At 43.9% G+C, this 20,872-nt stretch overlaps 1 protein-coding gene across 1 annotated transcript; it reads right to left on the reverse strand.

Annotated features, from left to right (window-relative positions):
• Positions 1-6,351: 6,351 nt before the first annotated feature.
• On the reverse strand, positions 6,352-20,253 carry LOC142768161 (uncharacterized). Its single transcript, XM_075870172.1, has 5 exons — positions 20,052-20,253; positions 17,048-17,215; positions 15,345-15,444; positions 13,166-13,220; positions 6,352-6,723 (listed from the first exon to the last, which is right to left on the reverse strand). The coding sequence occupies exons 2-5, from the start codon at positions 17,054-17,056 to the stop codon at positions 6,381-6,383; spliced, it is 507 nt and encodes a 168-aa protein (XP_075726287.1). The 5' UTR covers positions 17,057-17,215; positions 20,052-20,253; the 3' UTR covers positions 6,352-6,380.
• Positions 20,254-20,872: the final 619 nt, after the last annotated feature.

Below are 20,872 nucleotides of genomic sequence, written 5' to 3' on the forward strand. Positions count from 1 at the left end.
CCGTTTGGATAATGGTATCTATACCACACTTCGTATGATATCACATGACTGTATGACGAACATTACTGATTGGTCATAACATCAAAAACATGACGTGTATGTCATAAATGTCATGATTTACAAGTCATCATCTTGTCGCTCTTGAGGTGGCTTCATTCACATATGTTGCAAAACTGGTATGGCATGACATGACTGAATTGCGAACACAAGCAACCGACCCTAACATCAGAATCATGATATGCGTGTCATGTAACAACATGACTACATGCCACACTCAAGATGTGCTCGCGACCACTTCGCCAGCTGTGCATATTCAGAATTTAGTATTCCGGGACATGATTAGATGACAAAGTATGTGACTGGTTCAAACATGATCATCATAATATGCGTGTCATGTAACAACATGACTACATGCCATGCTCATGATGTGCTCGCGGCCGTTGCGCTAGCTTCTCAAGAACCAAATTCGGTATTACGGGACGTGAATGGATGATGACGGTATGTGACTGGTGCAAACATAATAATTATGAGATGCGTGTGATGTATAAACTTGACTACATGCTACGCTCATGACGCGCCCGCGGCTGTTTCGATAGCTTCGCATGTACCAAATTTGGTATTACGTGACGTGAACGGACGACATAGGTAAATGACTCGTCCAAACATGATCATGACAAGCGTGTCATGTAACAACATGACTGTGTCTCACACTAAGATGCGCTCGTGGCCGTTTCGCTACCTTCACATATGCCAAGATTGGCATTACGTCCCGTGAATGGATGACAAAGGTATGTGACTGGTGCAAACATGACAACCATGCGATGTGTGTCATGTAAGAACACAAATACACGCCACATTCAAGACGCCAATGCACTTCGACGTGAGCCGGCATGCGTGCGAGCGGCGATGCCACTTCAGGCGCCGAAATCTCTCTAGTAAAGATCAGTGGATCTTCCCACTGACCTTCAATGTGTACCGGCGTGCCATATACTCGCAGGCGCGTGCCGCGCTGTGCTGCTTTGACGCATGCGCGTTTGTGCGCATACGGCATACCTTAGACGAAAAGAGAGGCAGACGTGGTGCTGTCTAAGTAACGTCGTCGGTGCGAATTGCATCATGTCGCATTTCGCGCCTGTTGCCACCTGGCCGCGCCGATGGACGCTGGTAGCGCCGGTCACGCCTGGCGGCACACTATACAGTGCTCGCGTTTTGCTAGCGTGATGTCACTGTGCCAAGCCTGCACGTGCGTCAACGCATTGGAGTGTATTGGGCCCTTCATGACGCCCTCGCCGCCCTTGCGCTAGCTCTACATGTACCAAATTCGGCATATCGGGAAGTGAAGAGACTACGAAGGTAAATGACACGTCCAAACCTGATAATCATATTGTGCGTTTCATGTAAAACATGACTGCATGCTATGCTCATAGTGCTCTCACCGCCGTTTTACTAGTTCCACGTATACCAACTTTGTTATTACGTGACGTGAGTGGACGAAGAATGTAAATGACAAGTCCAAATATAATAATTATGGTATGAATTTTGTGTAAAGCATGACTACATGCTACGAATATAGCGTGCTCGCGGCCGTTTCGCTAGCTCCATATATACGAAAGTTGGTATCAGGTGACGGTAATAGATGACGAAGGTAAATGAAACCTCCAAACATGATAATCATGACATAGTAGTCATGTAGAATATAATTTACCTTCGACTCTTAACGTTGTGCTTATTTTAAAGTGACCTATCACCATTCCTCCTTCGTGCTTCGCATATCATCGATTCCCGCTGTGCGTGAGATCTACTATTTTATCGCCATAGATAAAGTATTTACAGTTCAGTTAGAGCGAACGGGCCCCATTCATTGAGGCCCATGTTCTATGACTTATTGTCCCTCCTAGGGCGAACTGTTAACATTTGTGGTGCAACTACAAAACGAGTTATTTAAGGCCTACTGTCCGCATATAAATGCGTGTGAAAGCGTCTCTTCTAGGAGAAGCGGTGGCGTTTATCGCGCTGCGCTGAACGTGCTCAAAAAGGCGTTTCCAACGCTTTGCTAAGCCAGTTCTAAGACAGCTACAGGCTAGAGACTTCAGATAGACCAAAACAACCCCAAGGTTGTGACACTCGACCGAAAAGAACTGGCAGCTGCATTGACAATGCTACCACAGTGAGAGACACAACATCTTATTGTAACGCTTTGGCCAGCCAAAAAAAAAAGGACGTCCGACGCAGGTTATATGCAACAGTTTCCCACATTACTGAAGAGCCGACTTCAGCAATATCTTCGACTATCTGAACAACACACTTCAGCAACGTGATTGCTTGATCGTCACTGTGGACTTCAACGCTTGGCACACCACATGGGGTTCTTGTACATATAGACCCAAATGTTTGCGACTTTTAGAGGTGATGCAGCGGCATGACTACACGCTTCTCACGACACAGGGCACTTCTACTCGTATAGAAAACTGCGTCAACAGCAATGCCACACCCGACCTTACCATAACTAACAATGCCACATCAGCGCACTGCAGTGTATTGGATGATAATCTTGGCAGTGATCAAACAATTGTGTAAATAACATACGGAACAGCTCAACTGTGATGCCCAGTAGGGCAGCCTGACCGAACAACTGGAGCAAGTAAAGGGAGCAACAGGAAAAAGACGGACCCAAACCTAACACAATAGCTCAATGCACAGAATACATCACGGGCATCTATGACAAGAACATGCAGACATATCAAGCTACTTCAGGCGCACCTGCCATTGACAACCAATTAACATACCTTTGGGAAGCACGCACAGGCCTGGAAAAACGGTGGCGCTGAAAGAACCTAAACAAAAAGCTCAGACTCCGAGTAGCGAAAATGATGGAAGAAGCAAACGCATACGCAGAAGAGCTATATAACAACAATTGCCGCACCTTCTGCGATTTATTAAAACGCACATTAGTTACTAAAAAGATTTGGAACATCTTACGGAGTCAATTCTGTCCTTCAATGGCCAGCCAGGATATTTCAACGAGTTCAGGATCAATTATTAGAAGAACTGAAATGACGCTATACAGGAGAAATCAAGCGAACCGGAAACCGGACACCTTATCAAGAATAAAACAGAGAACAAAACCCTGTGATGAACGCACCCGTAGGCTAAGCGGAGGTTTATGCAGTGGCGCTAAAGTTCACGAAGAATACGGCGCCAGGCTTGGACGGCATTACGAACGCTGTGATGCGGAACTTGAGCAACGAAACACCAGAAGCCTTCATGGACCACTTTAATAGGGAAATCTGGATGCCGCGTGTAAGAGCACTTGCAGAGTGGACACTCGCACAGATTGTACTAATATTTAAACCAGGAAAACCGCAAAGGCTTGATAAACTAATACCGATTTCACTAACGTGATGCATTGGCAAGCTCTTCGAAAAAATCATACCCACTTGTCTTGACCAATACAATGAAGAACGGGGGCTTCTACCAACATACCTGTATGGATTTAGGGACGGGGTCTACCCTGGATATTTTTCTCTATTGCTCAAAGACAAAGTGCTTCATCCAGCTCCAGGCTGTTTCAACAACTTACTAGCGGCGCTGGACATCGAAAAATCATTCGATAATATCGCGCGCTTTACCATGTTAGACGGTATTACAGTGATAGGATGCGGAGAACGCATATTTCACTTTGCCTCTGATTTTCTTGGAAACCGGAAGGCACAGATTGGCATGGCTGGTATTAACTCACCACCCTACGACCTTCCATGGAAAGGCGCACCTCCGGGCTCGATTCTGCCTCATTTTTTGTTAAATATCAGCCTACAGAAACTATTCTTACAACTGTACGCTATGCCGAACCTGGGGTGTGCTTTTTACGTCGACGAGATTACGCTGGCAAACAAAGGGCTTCTATGGAGAGGACAAGACAGACTGCAAACAAGAGGGCTTCATCCAGGATTAAACCATGGACTGTCCTATTGAAATATAGTTCACTCTCTCTCACTGCATATTTTTGCTTACTATAAAATTTTTGCTTACCCTGTCCCCTTAACGGTATACTGAATGCTGTAACTATTCAGCCCGAGACCGATGAGCGCAGAAAACCTCAACCACGCTCGAAGACATACTGCACGTCCCCATCTAAAAGGTAACCTGCTCCCATGAACACATCGGTGGAAGTTGCTGAAAGACAGGAAAAGCTGTAAAGAATTTGCTTCCGACTTCGGTTTGGAGCTGCATGTCGAGTGCGGCAACAGGTTTTGGGATACCGCCTCGGCAGTTCGGAGCGGCATGTCCAGTGCGGCAACAGGCAATGAGCTACCGCCACAGCTGCCAAGGGGTGGCTCGGTCCAAGGCTGGAGGCTGACGGGTGCGAGGCGTCGAAGCAGCCCCGTACGTTGTGCTCATTGGGGAGCTAACCAGAGCCGTGAGCTCACAATGCCGTCGACGCGCCCGCGTATGGTTGGGAACGTTTGATACTCGATTGCTTAATTCGGAGCTTGTGTAATGCCCTTGTTATGCCACGTGATGTCTAATTTGGCGCATGTAAAGATGGTTGGCACAAAATGATGAGCGTGCACTTTCATCGCGACAAAGCAAAAAACATCACATATACGTATACATGTCCGCCGCAGGCGAAACGTAAACAAGTTCGTACGTAAATACGTAAATTCGTAAGTGTGCTTCATTTCTGGACTATATCGATCGCCCTCCTCCCGAGTGGAGTTTTCCGGTGCAGGGTTCGTCGACCACTTCGAATCTGCCAGTTGAACTCATGAACAGAAAGAAGTGTCCATTCATCAGGCATGCTCCATTTATCCTACTGAGCACTTTCCCTATTACGTATTCACCTACACATCATTAGGCAAGTGTGCGTTGCCGTTTCCTGGTAGTCTCTTATTCCTTTTCCACACTCTCGATCCTACATGTGTGCTTCTGCCAATGCCACTCGCTGGCCTGATCACATCGCTCCTGAAAACCAACGCCTCCTCAAGAAATATGCCTGCGACTTGAGCCGACAACCTCGTTCCCGGCCTTCTCCTGTTTTCTGTCCTCCGCTCCACCAAACAGTGTCGGCTGGGAGCGCTCGCTGCGGCAGCCTCTTTAAACCTTGCGGCTTCTCGGAATAAAGCAACGTCTACTGCCGTCTCCAAGGCAACACGGTCGCGCCTCTACGATGGCGTCACTTCCGAATCCAGCGAAAGTGTCGGCTGCGAGCACTCCTTGTGAAGAAAGCAGTAAACCACGATCAACCTCCCATTCCCATGGAAAAACATGTGACGTCACAGGCATCTTTCTAGAGGAGGCATTGCTGAAAACATTCCGGCAATCGAGGAACGATGCAGCTACCCTCTCCCTACTTCTTCCGACATGCCACAGCTACAATGCAAATTTGGCGCCATTGATTGACATAGCGACCTGCTTAAATGATCATCATGGTTTTTTGTTGCTGTCTCATATATTGGGGCTAGTTTCATCCCCTCAGACGTTTGGTGTTTACCACATGTATACATGTCAATGAACAAATTAACCATCCAGCTTTATTGCCTTCTCGCTGTGTCATGTCCCACATTTGTATCTGTCCTTATTTCAATCAGCGTGATAACTGCCTGCAAAAGCTTCAAAGTGCCTTATTTTTCATAGTGCATTGAATATGATACTTCATTAAAAACACGTACTTACTCAGATAGGATTAACTCTTTCACCTCTACAGCCTTGTATTCGGTAGCCATGAATTTTCTGGGGCAGTTCGCTCAGCGTCCAGGCTTTTGAAGAGCTCTTGGTGACGTTTAAACGCGGCTCTAAAATTACTAGAGACTTTTGTTCCACATTAACCACATACTGTGCTGGCAATCTCACCTACCTTTCGCTTTTTGTTCTCATCATCTTTTTTTTTCTATACCAATTTGTTGCGCACTTGAGTGAAAAAGGGCATACTTGAAAAGTTAACTTTTTGAGAACATTACATTTGTGTGGGATATCTTTCCATTGAATTAGGTTTATTATTTTTGGCATGGACAATTTATATGACAAGCAACACTTTGGAGGCTGGAGCGAGAATCCCACTCTAATGATTCATGTGCTAAGAACAGTGTAAAAGCTTATTTTGGTAATGTTTTTGATAAAGACCAAGAAATGGTACTTGCTTACCTATTTATTTTAAACTTGCTTAGCAATTCAGAAAGTTATAGAGACAGAGAGTGAGAAAGAGAGAAAACAATTATTAGGGGCCAATTGGTGAATGTTTGAGGGTTCCTCATTCCAGGAACCCTCTGACCTGGATCGCCTGCCGAGCCCGCGCGATGAGTTGGTGCTGGTCGACGAGGTCCGGCTTAGAGATTGGAGCCTCTCACTCTTCACTGAGGAGGTTTTGTTTGCATTTATTGCTGCTACTTGTGAGGCTGAGCTGCTGCCTTTGCATTCAGTAGGAGGCGGGCTAGGGTGCCTGCCACATTACAGTGTGGGCACATGTCGTAAGAGGTTGGTTTGCTGTGATGCATTCGAACGCCATGCGTAAATGCATTGCTTTGAAGGCACCTGTAGTCCGTGCCTCCACATCTTGAAAATAAGTAATACAGGGAAGGGTAGAACCTGCATTGTAGCCTATAGTGCTGCAGAAGGTTTTGATAGAACAAAGACACTGCTTTGGTTTCTTCTCTTGGTGTTCTGGTGTGGAAGGTGTCTTGCATAACTGCTGGGGAAACCCGGTTGATGCAATACTTCATTGGGGGCCTGAGTAAACGAATAAACGAATCATATCAGCGTTATAGATAGCTCAGATAAAAGTAGTTGCTAGCCAATAAATTGAAGAGCCTACATCTACATAATCCAGGTGAGGACCAAGGTTATGCTAGCTGTTCTTCTGCTGTTCATGTCTTAGTATTAATTCATTGACATTTTGAGAGCAATCATGCAATATGAAATTGGCCTACCAAAAACTCGTTGCACTCGAAGGGCAGAATTGAAAGACAGTGGAGGATATGAATTGATTTATAAAAGACCACGCACGTGCAGACAGTTTTTGCGTGTCCATGCAAAATATAGACCCACATGTACAATATAACATAAAGGACCAAATCTGATGCTAATACACGTAACGTCACCTATGCTTACGTTCGCTCATTGAATTGCAAGAACGCAATCATAGCACACCATCAGTTTTTTGCTGACGTAAGAAAAAAGTTGGGAAGACCGGAAAAGGCAACAAAGCACTATAACATTACTTTGACGCGCAGAGAGAGAGAAAAGAATGACATAATTTTTTTTCCTTTAGTACACCAACAGTTATGAGTGCCCTCATGCACATGGCAAGCTGAATGTTCTGATACTGCAGATGTATTTACCTAAGCAAAAGAGCAAGCAGCACGAAAGAGTTGAAGATTGTTGCGACAAAGAAGGTATTTCCCTTTCACTTTTGTTTTCACACTCAGGAGTAGTGAGTAAAGCTAGAACGTAATAAAGTAGCTCCGATTGTGCTGACCATGCCTGGTGGAGCAGCAAATCACCTGAAAACTGCTTTTGGTTGGAGGCAGCGTATAGGGCATGCGTAACTCCACATTTGTTAAACAAAAGAACGCCTTAGGACAGACACCTCAGTCAGAACGGCATCTAAAAGCAACGTAACGACTTGCGAAGATGTGTTGTTGAGGGCAGTTTGAAATCAGAACTAATTGCTTTGGCTATAAAACAAAAGATAGAGTTTCTTTTTTTTTCAACAAATCGCAGAATAGCCAAATGATGTTACACAATACCGAAGAACACTATAATCTAAAGCTTGCACTATCATTTGGGAACTGATACTAGCGTATAGTATCTGATATTGTGTGATATAGGGGAGACTGCCCAAATCTGTGAACAAACCTACGTTTCACAAAAAACTTGCGGCCTGGTCATTTGCGCTGTTTTTGGTTGTGGGCTGAACAATGAGCATTTTCCGCAAGCGAAATAGCACAATGGATGCCTGACAGCTGAACCCCGGGCCAAGCAATAACAATGGACTTCTCAATGGCGCTGAATAGGGCTCTTCAAAAGTAAACTAGTTGAAAGCGTTCGTTTGTCTGAGCGTGTTTGTCTGTTTTTTCTTCCGCTGTGTTTACGTACAAATGACGAATAAATAGAGGTGCTTTGACTTACCTCAGCCTAAATATTATACATCGTGAGGTCCAGTGGGAATGGAACCAATCGTTAATTTTTGGCAAGCGAGTGTTCGAAAATTGAGAGATTCCGATGCTTCGCCTTCAGCAGTTCACTGCGATTGCGATATCCGGTCCCTAGTATCGACTCCAACCATTTACTGCGTACTCTTTATTGTATGATTCTACCGACGAAGTTTCAATTGTGGTTTATTATATTGTAATAAATAATAATTAATTTGGCTTGTGTCAATCAAGCTTTCGAATATTGCTGCATTCTGTGCAATGAATAGCATGCTTGTGTGCAATGAATAGCATTCTGTGCAATGAATATCACGCGTGTTATTGCAAAGAGCAATAACACGCGTGATATCATTACAAACTTGCTATGCACGCACTAGGTCAGTCGCTCACTGGATTTTGTGCCGACCGGTTGTGCGCCCGCGCGCTCCGCGCGCTTGCGACCTACGGCGTCACCGTAGCTCTGGCCGACTGGGCTCGCCCTACGTCACCTCCTGCTGCCGACGACCTTCGACGACAGTGAAGCTCTGACTTACTGGACCTGCTCTACGCCATCTACAGACGCCGACAACATCTCTCGCAAGGGTACCCCGTCCTCGGACTCCAGTGACCGTGCTTCCATCTTTCCTGTCTCTCCTATCCCCTCAGTTTGCTGTTGCTTCTTCTTTCTCTTTTCTATACCTTTACTTCTACACTTTTTATCCCTCCTCACCCCCATCCCTTGTGAGCTCTGTGGCGGTGTCGCTCACTGAAGCAGACAATAACGGGGCTCACTTTTCTCTTCCTTTCTCTTTATTAAGAACCACTCGCACGCACTAGGTGGTCTTGAGAGCATAAGCGCAATAACCAGCGTGTGACTCGCTTCAAACTGCATTATAGTAATAACATGTTCTCACACACGAAGGCAATGCACACTGTACCACGCAATACTGCGGCAATATTACATGTTGCAGTGTGAAGCCTGTATGCAGGACGCCTGTGTTTGCAAAGCATGAACGTAACATTTACTTATGCCGGTGTCACAGGGGCACTTTTATTCGCGACCAGGGTGATCCAGATCGGTTTTATTAATCTCCATGAACTTTGTGGCCGCTGCTACATGGTCTACGCTAATCTGGTTCGAGCTTGGGTCAGATGCAATGCACTAGGTGGCACTTGCGTGCCGTCATACATGTGATTGACAAAACTTAGCGTACGATGTCTCAAAGGCATTTATGAGCAATATGGTTTTCGTTCAAGAACCACTCGAAGGTCAAACATCTGCGTGTTGCTGCAAAAATGTTTCAAAATTCATGACTGAAACTTTTTCTTGCATCATCATCATCATCATCATCATCATCATCAACATCAGCCTGACTACACCCACTGCAGGGCAAAGGCCTCTCCCATGATTCGCCAATCAACCCGGTCTTGTGCTTTCCGTTGCCACGTTATACCCACAAACTTTTTCATCTCATCAGCCCACCTAACCCCCTGTCTCCCCTTCGTGTGTTTTCCTTCTCTGGAAATTCAGTAAGTTATCCTTAACGACCACCGGTTACACTGCCTACTGGTACGTGTCAGGCCCATGTCCATTTCTTTTTCTTGATTTTAACTATGATCACCTTAACCCCGGTTTGTTGCCTGACCTACTCTGCTCTCTTCTCTCCTAAGGTTACACATATCATTTTCCGTTCTATAGCTTGCTGCATCGTCCTCAATTTAAGTTCAACCCTCTTTGTAAGCCTCCAGTTCTCTGCTCCGTAGGTAAGTACTGGCAAGACGCCACTGTTACACACCTTCCTCTTGAGGGATAGTAGCAATCTACCAGTCATGATTTGAGAGTGCCTGCCAAATGTGCTCCACCTTGTTCTTATTCTTCTAGTTAATTCAATGTCGTGGTTTGGCTCCGCGGTTATTACCTGTCCTAAGTAGACATATTTCTTAACGATTTCGAGTTCTTCTGCACGTATCACAAAGTGTTGTTTTCTGCCGAGATTGATGCACATTGCTTTAGTTTTGTGCATATTAATTTTCAAACCTACTTTTATGCTCTCCGTGTCCAGTTCAGTAATCATGAATTGTAGTTTGTCCCCTGAGATACGCATCAAAGCAATGTTATCAGCGTAACGCAGGTTACTAAGGTACTCTCCATTGACTCTTATCTCTACCTTTTCCCAGTCTCTCTCACTTTTTCCAGTCTAGGGTCCTAAATACCTCCCGTAAACGTGCGGTGAATAGCTTTGAAGAGATATTGTCTCCCTCCCTTACACTCTTCATTATTGGGATTCTTTCGCTTTTTTATGAAGAACTATGGTGGCTGTGGATCCTCTGTAGATTTTTTCCTGTATATTTATGTAGGGTTCAGCAATGCCCTCATTCTCTAGTGCCTGCATTACACTGTAAAAAATGAGGACCTTACTTCATGGGTATTGCTGAAGGTATAGCGGTGCCGAGCGATTCCGCGAGCAAGAATAGAACTATCTCTTTAAGACGTAGCCTCTTCACGGAAGTCATACTTCAGCACAGTTACCACAGAACGACCCGTGACTCTACTAAGGCGACAGATCTGATTCCGTGATCAAAATGCAATTATCTTCGACCAAGGCACTCTTACGTATTCTATACGTTATTGCAACTAATACAAAAATGCTTGTATTGTTCCACACAACAGTCTGTTGTGTCGTTCCGCACAGCAGTATGCCGCACCACAGCTGTGCCATGCAGCCTGCTTGCAAAATATAGCAATGGAAGATTTTATTTATGTCCTTCGTGCCTGTGGATGTGAGTTAATTGTGTTGTTTGACGGAGAGTTTGGTTGACTGGACAAGCTGTTAATTTAGTTTCTGGGCACATCTTCATGTGCAAGTGAACACAGGGTTCATATAATGATTACAACGCGCTATATGTTTTGCACAGGTAGCATGATATTGTAGAATGAATGCAGCCATTCTAGGCTAGCTTCCTAAAGTACCTGTTTTTGTAGCGTTAGCTACACTAGCCTCGCTGAGTAAATTTCGCGTGGCACTGGTCTGCGCATGCGCAATGATACTCCGCCGCCGCCGTGCGCGGCTCGCCGCCGGTGTGCGCGCAATTCGGTGCGCTGTGCAGACGATCAGTGGTGTCACGCACCGGAGCCGGCACCTCCCTCGCACTCGGCCGCGGCCGCGCGCGACTCGCTGCCGCCGGTGTGCACTTTCCAGAGGAGCGCCGTCATAGTCTTGGTAGACATATGGACGCCGACGCGTGTGCCTTCCCTGTGCAGTCGCCATCTGACACTGCGCTGGAGCCGCTTGATAGCGCCTCTGACCGGCGTTTGTCACTGTGGTATAACCATGGAGAAGGAGAGTGCAAATGCTGCTCAACGATGCAGTAGAGCGGAGAACTTGACTCATTGGATCCCGAAGTAATTGCCCGGCAAAATAAATATACATGTGCCACATAATACGTATACCGTGTGTTTTTCATCGGAACAGCTGTAAGCATGATATCTGGAAAGGTAAGAATAATCAGCTGAACCTTTGCTAACGCTACGTATATCCTGGCATAGCTAAGCTAAGCCACTGCCATTTTTTGTACACAACACCGAATTGAACAGAAGTCCAGTTGAACAAAACTCTACACAAAGAACACAAGAATGGAGTGTGCAGCGAACAAAGGCAGAGAGAGCACATGGCGTACTTATTGAGCTGATCGCGGCACTGAAATGACGAAGCCGAACACACGCAAGCCTGTCTCAACCTTGTGATTTGAAGTGCTACGCTGAACTTCATGAAAATGTTCTACCCACAAGGCCAAAAATTTAGCCGTGCTAAGTTCACACGACATGCTTTCTCTGCCTATTTTGCAGATTTTTTTTTGTTGAGCCAATCTGTACATGCAAAGATGTTCCAAACTACGTACGAATTAGTGAGTGTAAAAAGTTTACTTGGGCTGCAATTATTAAAGTTGCATAGAAGTGTTCCGACCTATGCAGGTGGCAGTTGCAGCTCAGCAGCAACAGGTCCGTGAAGGTCAACCAGTTCTTTAGCAATATACATCTTCATGGACATAATGTCCTTGGAAGTGAATGGTTGACAACAAATAAACCAATATTCCAAGTCCCCCCCCCCCACTCTGATCTGTCTCAAGGCCACTTTCAAGCACTGTTTATATAAAAGCTATGCCTTGTTGTTCAGCAGTTAAACTCAGTCTTGGAAAAAGCTGCACTGGTGGCAATGGCAGCATTCCCCCTTTGCAGTCTTTAAACTTCTGAACTTTTTCGGCCCATTTACCAATAGAAATGGCATTGCAATACCACAGTGTACTTTGTGGAAGACCTTTCTCCGATCATGCGCAGATGTGCGGTCCGTGAACGTATCTCCCAAGGTATACCGAAGAGCACTGGAGATTTGAGTGAGGTTATCGGTAAAGTATACTGTAAAGATTGTGACGCAACTTTCATTAGCAAAACAAATAAAAAATGGTAACCGAAACCTAAAGAACGTAAAGAAGATGTTGCTTAAGCTTTCCATGCAACATGTTCTGACACAGAGCTTGTTGAGCGCTGCTGAGTGACACGAGATAGCTGCTGCCTGAACAATTTGACTATGCCACCTTGTGTACAAATGTACGAAAACTAAAAACTTTTGGAGTCGCGGTCCATTCGTTACCATGTATTAGCTTCCAACAACCCCCGCCTTCTATATATAAATGTTTACAAGAAGATATGTGACCAGTGGACTGGTTGATTTTTGCACACTTATTGCCAGCATATACTGAGAACGCTACATGCACAGACGGCAAAGCTTTCATGTCATTTTGTTAACAATTGTTGTGGAAGGTCAGAGTAAACAATTTACAGTTAAGCCTCAAATCCACAGTGTATGTAGGGGTAGTTTGTGTGTATGCACTGTGCTGCGTTATCTTGCAGATGTGTGAGTCATACCTGCTGCAGCATGCCAAATGAACAATGAAATGCAAAAGATAGAACATAACTTTTTTGAACATAACTTTGGCAGATGTATTCGGAAATATAATTGTCATAAATGCTGAAAGCTTACTTATGAAACTGCGTGCATGTCCCACGAACAGCTCCACTTGACTCTTTTTGTATGTCTGAAAAGGAAGTACAAAAAAGAACTTTTGTAGCAGCACCAATGTTCAGAGTTTAAACCACCATGGCGTCTACTACGTATATCACCTCTGTTCACACCAATATTTCATGAATCACAAAAGGAGACGGTGTTTCTGGACAAGAACTGATCACATGCTGAACAAGCAGCAAGATGCTACTAAGACCTATTGCTATAGTAGACAATAACTCAACGTTAAACACACTATATTTTAACTGCAAAATAATTCGTAGATTAGAAAACAAATTCCGTTTAATTAGTGTCGTCGTGTGGCAGTTACAATTTCTGTAACTACTAAGACCACCACATTGTGTTCACCCCATTATGTGGGGTGGACACAAAATTTTTGCATTATAATACAAAATATCACACAAGACAAAGCATAGTGTACACCTCTGCAAAGGCCTATGTGCGGCAGAGAACATATTGTAACGGCACCTTTGGAGCGAGAAGCAGGAGTTGTGAGATAAAAACATCAGGACTCTATTGTCGTTTCAGTAGCCTCAACCCATCCAGCACTCTGTCACTGCATGTGACAGAGTGATGGATGGGTAAACGTCGCCTCATTCATAACATCTTGGTGGAGGTATAGCCTGATGCAGGCAATAAATGTTGCATCAACACAAATGGTAAACATAAAATAAGAAGCAAGGCTTGCATATATACTTTTTTAAAATCCAATAAACACTACATGACAGTTGCACATCTTATTACGGCAGAAGCTAACATGAAGATGGGGGCTTGAATGAGTGTCATATCGCTGGATTAGGTGTGTTGTTTGAGCCAATGATTGAACAATACAATTTGTCTAAGTTGTGGCAGCAACCTTGAAGCAGTTTGCTGCCTCGGTAAAGAAAAGTTCTCTTATCGAGTAACAAGTTTTAACAGTCTTTCAATTATTTTTTTCATCAGGTATACATCTCAGTACATTCAAAACAAATCCTTAACTTTAACAAATGCTTATAATTTAATGATACTGGGTACAAAACTTAAGCTGCAGAGGACAACGCATTCAGCAGAAGTCTGGCTGCTAAATAGTTTTAAATAATATGTCAATGATGCAAAAATTGAGTGATTGGATAGGAGGACATCTATTTACCAGAGCAGAACACCGTATCAAAGTAACTGCCACGACTTAGACAAACAATATTTGTTCAAACATTCAAAACAGCCTAATCTTGAAAATCTTCATTGGCTCCAAACACAAACTTTCTTTAATGATTTGACCCTCATTCAAGCCACAAGCCACCCCTCTATTATCATCTTAACTTCTGCCATAATAAGACAACTGTCATGTAGTATTTGATAGAATTTTAACAGACGGACAGTAGGCCTTTATTCTCAATTGGATGCTCACTCTTTACGTTTATACTTTATTGGCTATCTTATCAGCCTAAGAACCCAAGGTGAAAATGTGTGAAGGCGTCTTCACTTTTTAAAGTCAGAAGTATTTTTAACTCTTGGTAAATGCTCTAAAACAAACAATGTAATTTTATTATACAAGAAAGAATCACTCCCGTAAAAATTTATAAAAACACTGAATTTTACCCAGTTTCATTTCATTAAAATGTGGGGTTTAACGTCCCAAAACCACCATATGATTATGAGAGACGCTGTAGTGGAAGATTCTGGAAATTTCGACCCCCTGGGGCTCTTTAAGGTGCACCCAAATCTGAACCCACGGGCCTACAACATTTTCGTCTCCATCGAAAATGCAGCTGCCGCAGCCTTTACTCAATCCCGCCACCTGCGGGTTAGCAGCTGAGTACTATTTTGCCATGTTTCCTCACGACTAACATTAGCATAAATTGAAACAAAAATTATTTTGATACCATAGCCATCAAATTTTGCTGACAAAGAAACAAAGACTGCGGTAAAAGCATGAAGCAACAATCATGTGTCAGTTATTTTTCTCCTCTAACTCAATATCTGAGCATATGGTTTGAAACGCCTAAGTTGTATTAGAAAGTTTTTCCCCAAAAATAATGATGGAACAACTTCTTCCCACATTGAGGCGTCCAAGCACCAGTTTTGGAAAATAGTGCAAATGGTGAAGACGCCACTTCACAGACTAACATGACAAGACCATGAACTCGCAAATACTTACAGGTTAATGCTAAGTCACAGTTTCTGAGGCAGCCCGACAGCTTCTGTGTGTCCATGTGTACTGCTTTCTGTCCGCCTTTTGGCCATTTTTCGTACAGTGTCTGCCGAGAAAACAAAAAAAACAGTAGAAACAATTCACTTTTTCTAGCACGCCCCTTGCAACAGAATCAACTTTCTCGGCCTCATGAGAAGGCAGTCTCGAAAGCATGCTAACAGTTGCTACTTTATGTCTCTATATCTCATACCCTATTACCAGGCTCCAAAGTAATGCCCAGTCACTGTAAGGCAAGAAGTCTAACAGAGTAAAACAGAAACATCTTACACTAGACATAACTTCAGGAAGTTCTTAATACTCACTCCATAACCTATTTTCCTTATGCAATATATGTATACATGTTGAAAAGACAGGCATACAAACATGGCCACAGGTGAATCAGGACGCTTCGTATGCTAACTAACAATGAGAAGGCAGACTAACGAAGCATATAAGACAGCTAACCAGAGGCCCATTATTAAACCTGTCTCTATATCACGACGTAAATGCATGCCAACATTCGAATCATGCAGTTTCGTACAAGCACAGAAATGAAGAAATGCATATAACGGTTGAGGCTTGGCATAGTGACAGGTGGTAGTTCATGTGTGAGCCAACCATCGAATAGCTCAACGAAGAAATCAAATGCTGAGCAGTTATCTCTCACAATAGACTGGTGACTGCATAGGTCGGAAATTGAATTCCAGTATGGAATATTTCTTTAAAAATTACATTATCAGACAAAGTCAGAATTTAGCTTCATCAAACATTTTGGGTCGCGCAAACTTTTGCTGTTGATGGTACATATTTAACATACAAAATGTTTCGTATAATAAACACATAAGTATTGACAGAAGCTGCAGACCATTTCACGGATCAGCATTGCAAAATATAAATCAACCATGCCGTGCAATTTATAAATTTACCATTCGTAATTGAAATATAAAAAGCTACTAAAGAACCCCACCGTCTGCAATTTCTGATAACTGCGAAACTGTAAAATGTGAGCAGGTTGTCAAACATTTTGTGTTCACATGAAGAAAGGATGAAGTCTCGGCCAATAAAACACACATTGTAGCTGTTTTCACTTTCTAACTCGGCTTCCTCATCGTTCTCATTGTGAAGAGGGGTACGCATACGTTACCATCATGACTACAGTCACATGGTAACAAAGCATGACACCAAAGATTGTGCAATCAACAAGCAGCCATCAACTAAGCAAGGCCTCGTTGATGTGTCGCTGTGCTAGATCAGCACGGTGAGGGAATACTGTGCAAGGCATGCGTGATATAAAAAAAACATGCAGCACGCCTCACAACGATACAATCTATACGGCGTAATTTTAGGGCTAGAACACTATTTCATATTTCAGATAGAACCAACTGACAGTCAGTGAAAAACCACATCACTTCGCTAGCGAAGAGTATACACTGGTCAGGCAATGAAGGGGTCACCATGATTGTTTTTCGAAATGAAGTTTCTGTGATACACAATGCGATTGCTGCAGAACTCTGTATGAATTAGCAAGATAATTTAGAAGGTGATAAAGAAGAAAGACAGAGCTAAAGCTGCCTAATGGCACTTTGAAAGAATGTAAAACACTCTGTGCAGAGAATCCCATTTGTAGGCATGACCCTATAAGCTATAAAACTGACAATTAACATACTCACTCTATGCATTATAAGAATGTCTCACACCTTCGCAAGAACTTCACTGTGGTGGCTGCACTGTCTGTGTAGGCCAGAAGCAGCCGGCCCGTGGCCCTCAGGCATCTGATCCATCAGTTGAAAAGAACTTGTGGCTCACATCTTTGTAGCACTACTTTTGGGAGGTGCTTCCTGCAATAACAAAAGTAGAACAACACAATTATGCTCTGTAAACACTCACATGAAATCTACATTGGTGCTTTTAAAAAAGTTTGGCTATTGACTGAATCACATCAATACTTCCTTCTGTTATAATGGAGCACCTTATTGCTTCCCTGGCCTGGTTTCTTCTTTTCACCCATGAGACAATCCAGCAAAAGTTAAGCTTTAGTTGGGGAGGAAGCAGTTGAAGAGCATAAATTCATTATACAATATAAAAATGGAATAAGTTTGCATGATATAAAAATCATAATTCTTGTAATGTCCCACCACCATGAAATCAGTGAGCAAGCTGTAAAGTTTAGGTGTCACAATATAATGAAGTTTCTTGAAAATGCAATATACAGGTAATTCTGCTATAGAAATGTGCTGTCACTACAGACTCTGTAGCTGCAGCTGCCTGCTGAATCTACTCTAGTGCACTCAGAAAACCTGTGTAATGATATTGATTGACAGACAGAGAGATCCCAGTTCTCACTTAGCTGCCCCCATTACAGCATCATGTTGCTTCACGTAAGGGTTCCTGGTATGCAGGATGCAGAGGCATGAACTTTGTGGCAGCCCCGTCGCGGTGGTCTAGTGGCTAAGGTACTCGGCTGCTGACCCGCAGGGCGCGGGCTCGAATCCCGGCTGCGGCGGCTGCATTTCCGATGAAGGCGGAAATGTTCTAGGCCCGTGTGCTCAGATTTGGGTGCACGTTAAAGAACCCCAGGTGGTCTAAATTTCCGGAGCCCTCCACTACGGCGTCTCTCATAATCATATAGTTGTTTTGGGACGTTAAACCCCACATATCAATCAAATCATGAACTTTGTGGCAATGTCGCTACCACGGTGAACGTGATCGACATTTGCTCCAATTACGTGAGCAGCTGAAAATTGTTTCATTGAGCAATTACCTGCAACAATGCACTATTGCTAGCTACCAGGCGCTTCACTGTACACCCACAAGAAAGTTTGGCACCAGCAAGATTTAGCGGTGCATATAAGCTTTTGAACACAGTATATAATGCTACCAGCTGCATTCTCTATGTTTATATCTGGATGCATAAAACGTGCACACCATAGTCAATAGTTGCGCCAATAAGAAGAGTTCATTTCAGGTATTCTATAAAATTCATAGACAAGAATCAGGCACATAACTCAACCTTGTTGTTTAGCATCAGAGGTGAAAATGTGCTTGCAAATGTATACAGAAAAATAAGCAATTGACCTTAAAATGGGAAAAACTAGGTTTATGTTTGGCAGAAACAAATTGCATACAGTAAAGATTACAGTACAGTAAAGATACACTATATATTCTGTGCCATCTATAAAAAATTATGCGAAGTGCTGAATTTCACTAACACTTGCACACTATTAGGCCAATGTGAAACGACAACGTATTGCACTCACTTCGCTGTCCAGCAGGTGCTTCCGAAATTTCCTGAAGTTGCACATACAGCAGTGGTCTGGCCAAATTTAAGTATACCCATTTCAACAAGCACCGCTGGCTTCAACTCCAAGTGACAGCACCAATTGAAGTCATTTAATAGTGGCATGCGACTAATGCTAAGTACATAGGCATTTGAATAAAATATGCAAGTATATTTCAGTTTCATGTTCAATTTCTATTGTTAATTTTTGCGCATGTCACCTTTTCTCAGATGCTGGGCATCGATATAAAGGCAAAATATATTTAAAATATACTAATACAATATGTTTACCAGCAACAGTCATACTACATTATACAAAGTAGCGCTATTGATATCACTGCAAAGATTAAGAGCAATGACAACGGCATATCTGAGAGACCTTGGCAGTCTTTCATTGAGCTGCAGTTAAAGGTGGCAGCCGCTAAATGAACTTTGAACCCCTCCTTTCACAAACCGAGTGAGCTGCTTTTCTTCAAAAAACTTGCGGGCGCAAGATACAGACATTGACAGAAGTAGATATAGCCCCGGCAACGGGGACGATACCACTCGGAGTCGATGTGCCGGAACTCTTGCCAAACCGCTACAGCGAAGGCAACTTCTTCGTCCCTTTTCGCCCTATGAGCTTGGGAAGCGCCCGTGCTAACGCGCTGTGCATCCCTTGGGTTTGCTGGAATCAGGCGATCTTTTCCGTAAGGTGTTTCCGTTTTGTTCTTTTTTAATACATTTTTTTTCTGATAGCCAAACAGCGAGAGCCGCGATAGGCCACAGCAGAGGTCACTGGCGTCCAACTGAGACGACAAGATTACTAACGGACCCTGCGAAAATAGCGAAGTCCAAAAGGACAATCTGGACGTAACTTAAGCAACTACTGCCGGCACAAGACCTGGAAACGGCAAAATAAACGCTGCCGACAGAATATGCCACGCTAATATTTGTAAGTGCATTATTGCAATCAGATACAGCCGAGCTCTCACACCCCTGATAATCAAAGTGTCTTGTTTATCTACACGGAACACGCCAACTGAAATTCAGTGGTGTCATCTGATAACGCAACTGCAATAAAAAGGATAGGTTGCGCAGTTTTGTCGGCCACACACCCGGGACATAGAAGAATTTCCGTCAACTATAACGCAGTACGTACTGTAACACGACACGTGACAGCCGCTATCAAGCCCACACCGCCAAACCCCTAGTAACCCACTTCACGGTCAGGGGCACGCGACACCGTTGCACAGAATGCCCTAGTAGCCGAAGCCACGCGTGCAAAGAAAGCCGCTTTGGAGTAAGCCTCTGTGCGACTTTGAAGCAGCGTAAATATTCTAGGTATGAGCATTTTGTCAGTAGTTTAACAGGCCGAAGGCGGGGAAAATTCACGAGAGCCGTAAGATATGGCTTACCTGATAGCGAAATCTACAAAATTTGTTTGGTGGTCAGCTTGGGTGGAAAGTTAACGACACTTTGCGCCAACTTCTGGTGGCATATTGGTCGACTTCACGCACCCACAGGTTAGCCGATCAGAATAGGACAACGAATACACGTCTTGTGTTGCCAATCGCCGTTGAACATGGTCGTTTCCAACGAGTCCTCGACCGCGATGTGTCGCCGTGACAAGCGTCCATGTTGGCTGGCGAGCGCCACGCACATACATCACGTGACCACGCCGAAGAGATGTGATCGCGAGCCGGCCCGCCGACGCACGGCCGCCTGCATCGGCGCGCGCGGCGGTGTTCTGGTCTCGCGAAGGGGCCTACGCTCTGAGGAGTTTCTTGTGGAAACAATATTGAAAACATGCTTTGCGGTTGCCGTATAAGCTCGTTGTACTCGCTACGCACTCCATTGCAGTACAGTAACCGGTGTACTTGAGAATAAGACAGTTCGTAGAAATGGTGAGGCTGTCGTAGATACCTTTCGAATGCAAAAACATTATAAGTACACCATGAAGTACCCGTACGCGCTGTCTGAGTGACGAGATGAACTCGCGCATTCAGTTGTACAAGGCACGTGCACACTATTTTTTCGCTTGCAATTCTGAGCACTTTTATTATTGGGGAGCCAATAAAACAGAAAAAAAACTTCCTTACCAAGAATTAAAAAAATCGTGCACCAACTCAGTTAATTTCAACACACTTAGTTTTTACTTGTTGTTGCACGCGCAATCTGACAACCCTGAAATGCTTGTTGACAGGACACATGAATTTTCACATCAGAGGGATCACAA

This window comes from Rhipicephalus microplus, chromosome 1, assembly GCF_043290135.1.
Source record: "Rhipicephalus microplus isolate Deutch F79 chromosome 1, USDA_Rmic, whole genome shotgun sequence".
NCBI classification, from domain to species: Eukaryota; Metazoa; Arthropoda; class Arachnida; order Ixodida; family Ixodidae; genus Rhipicephalus; species Rhipicephalus microplus.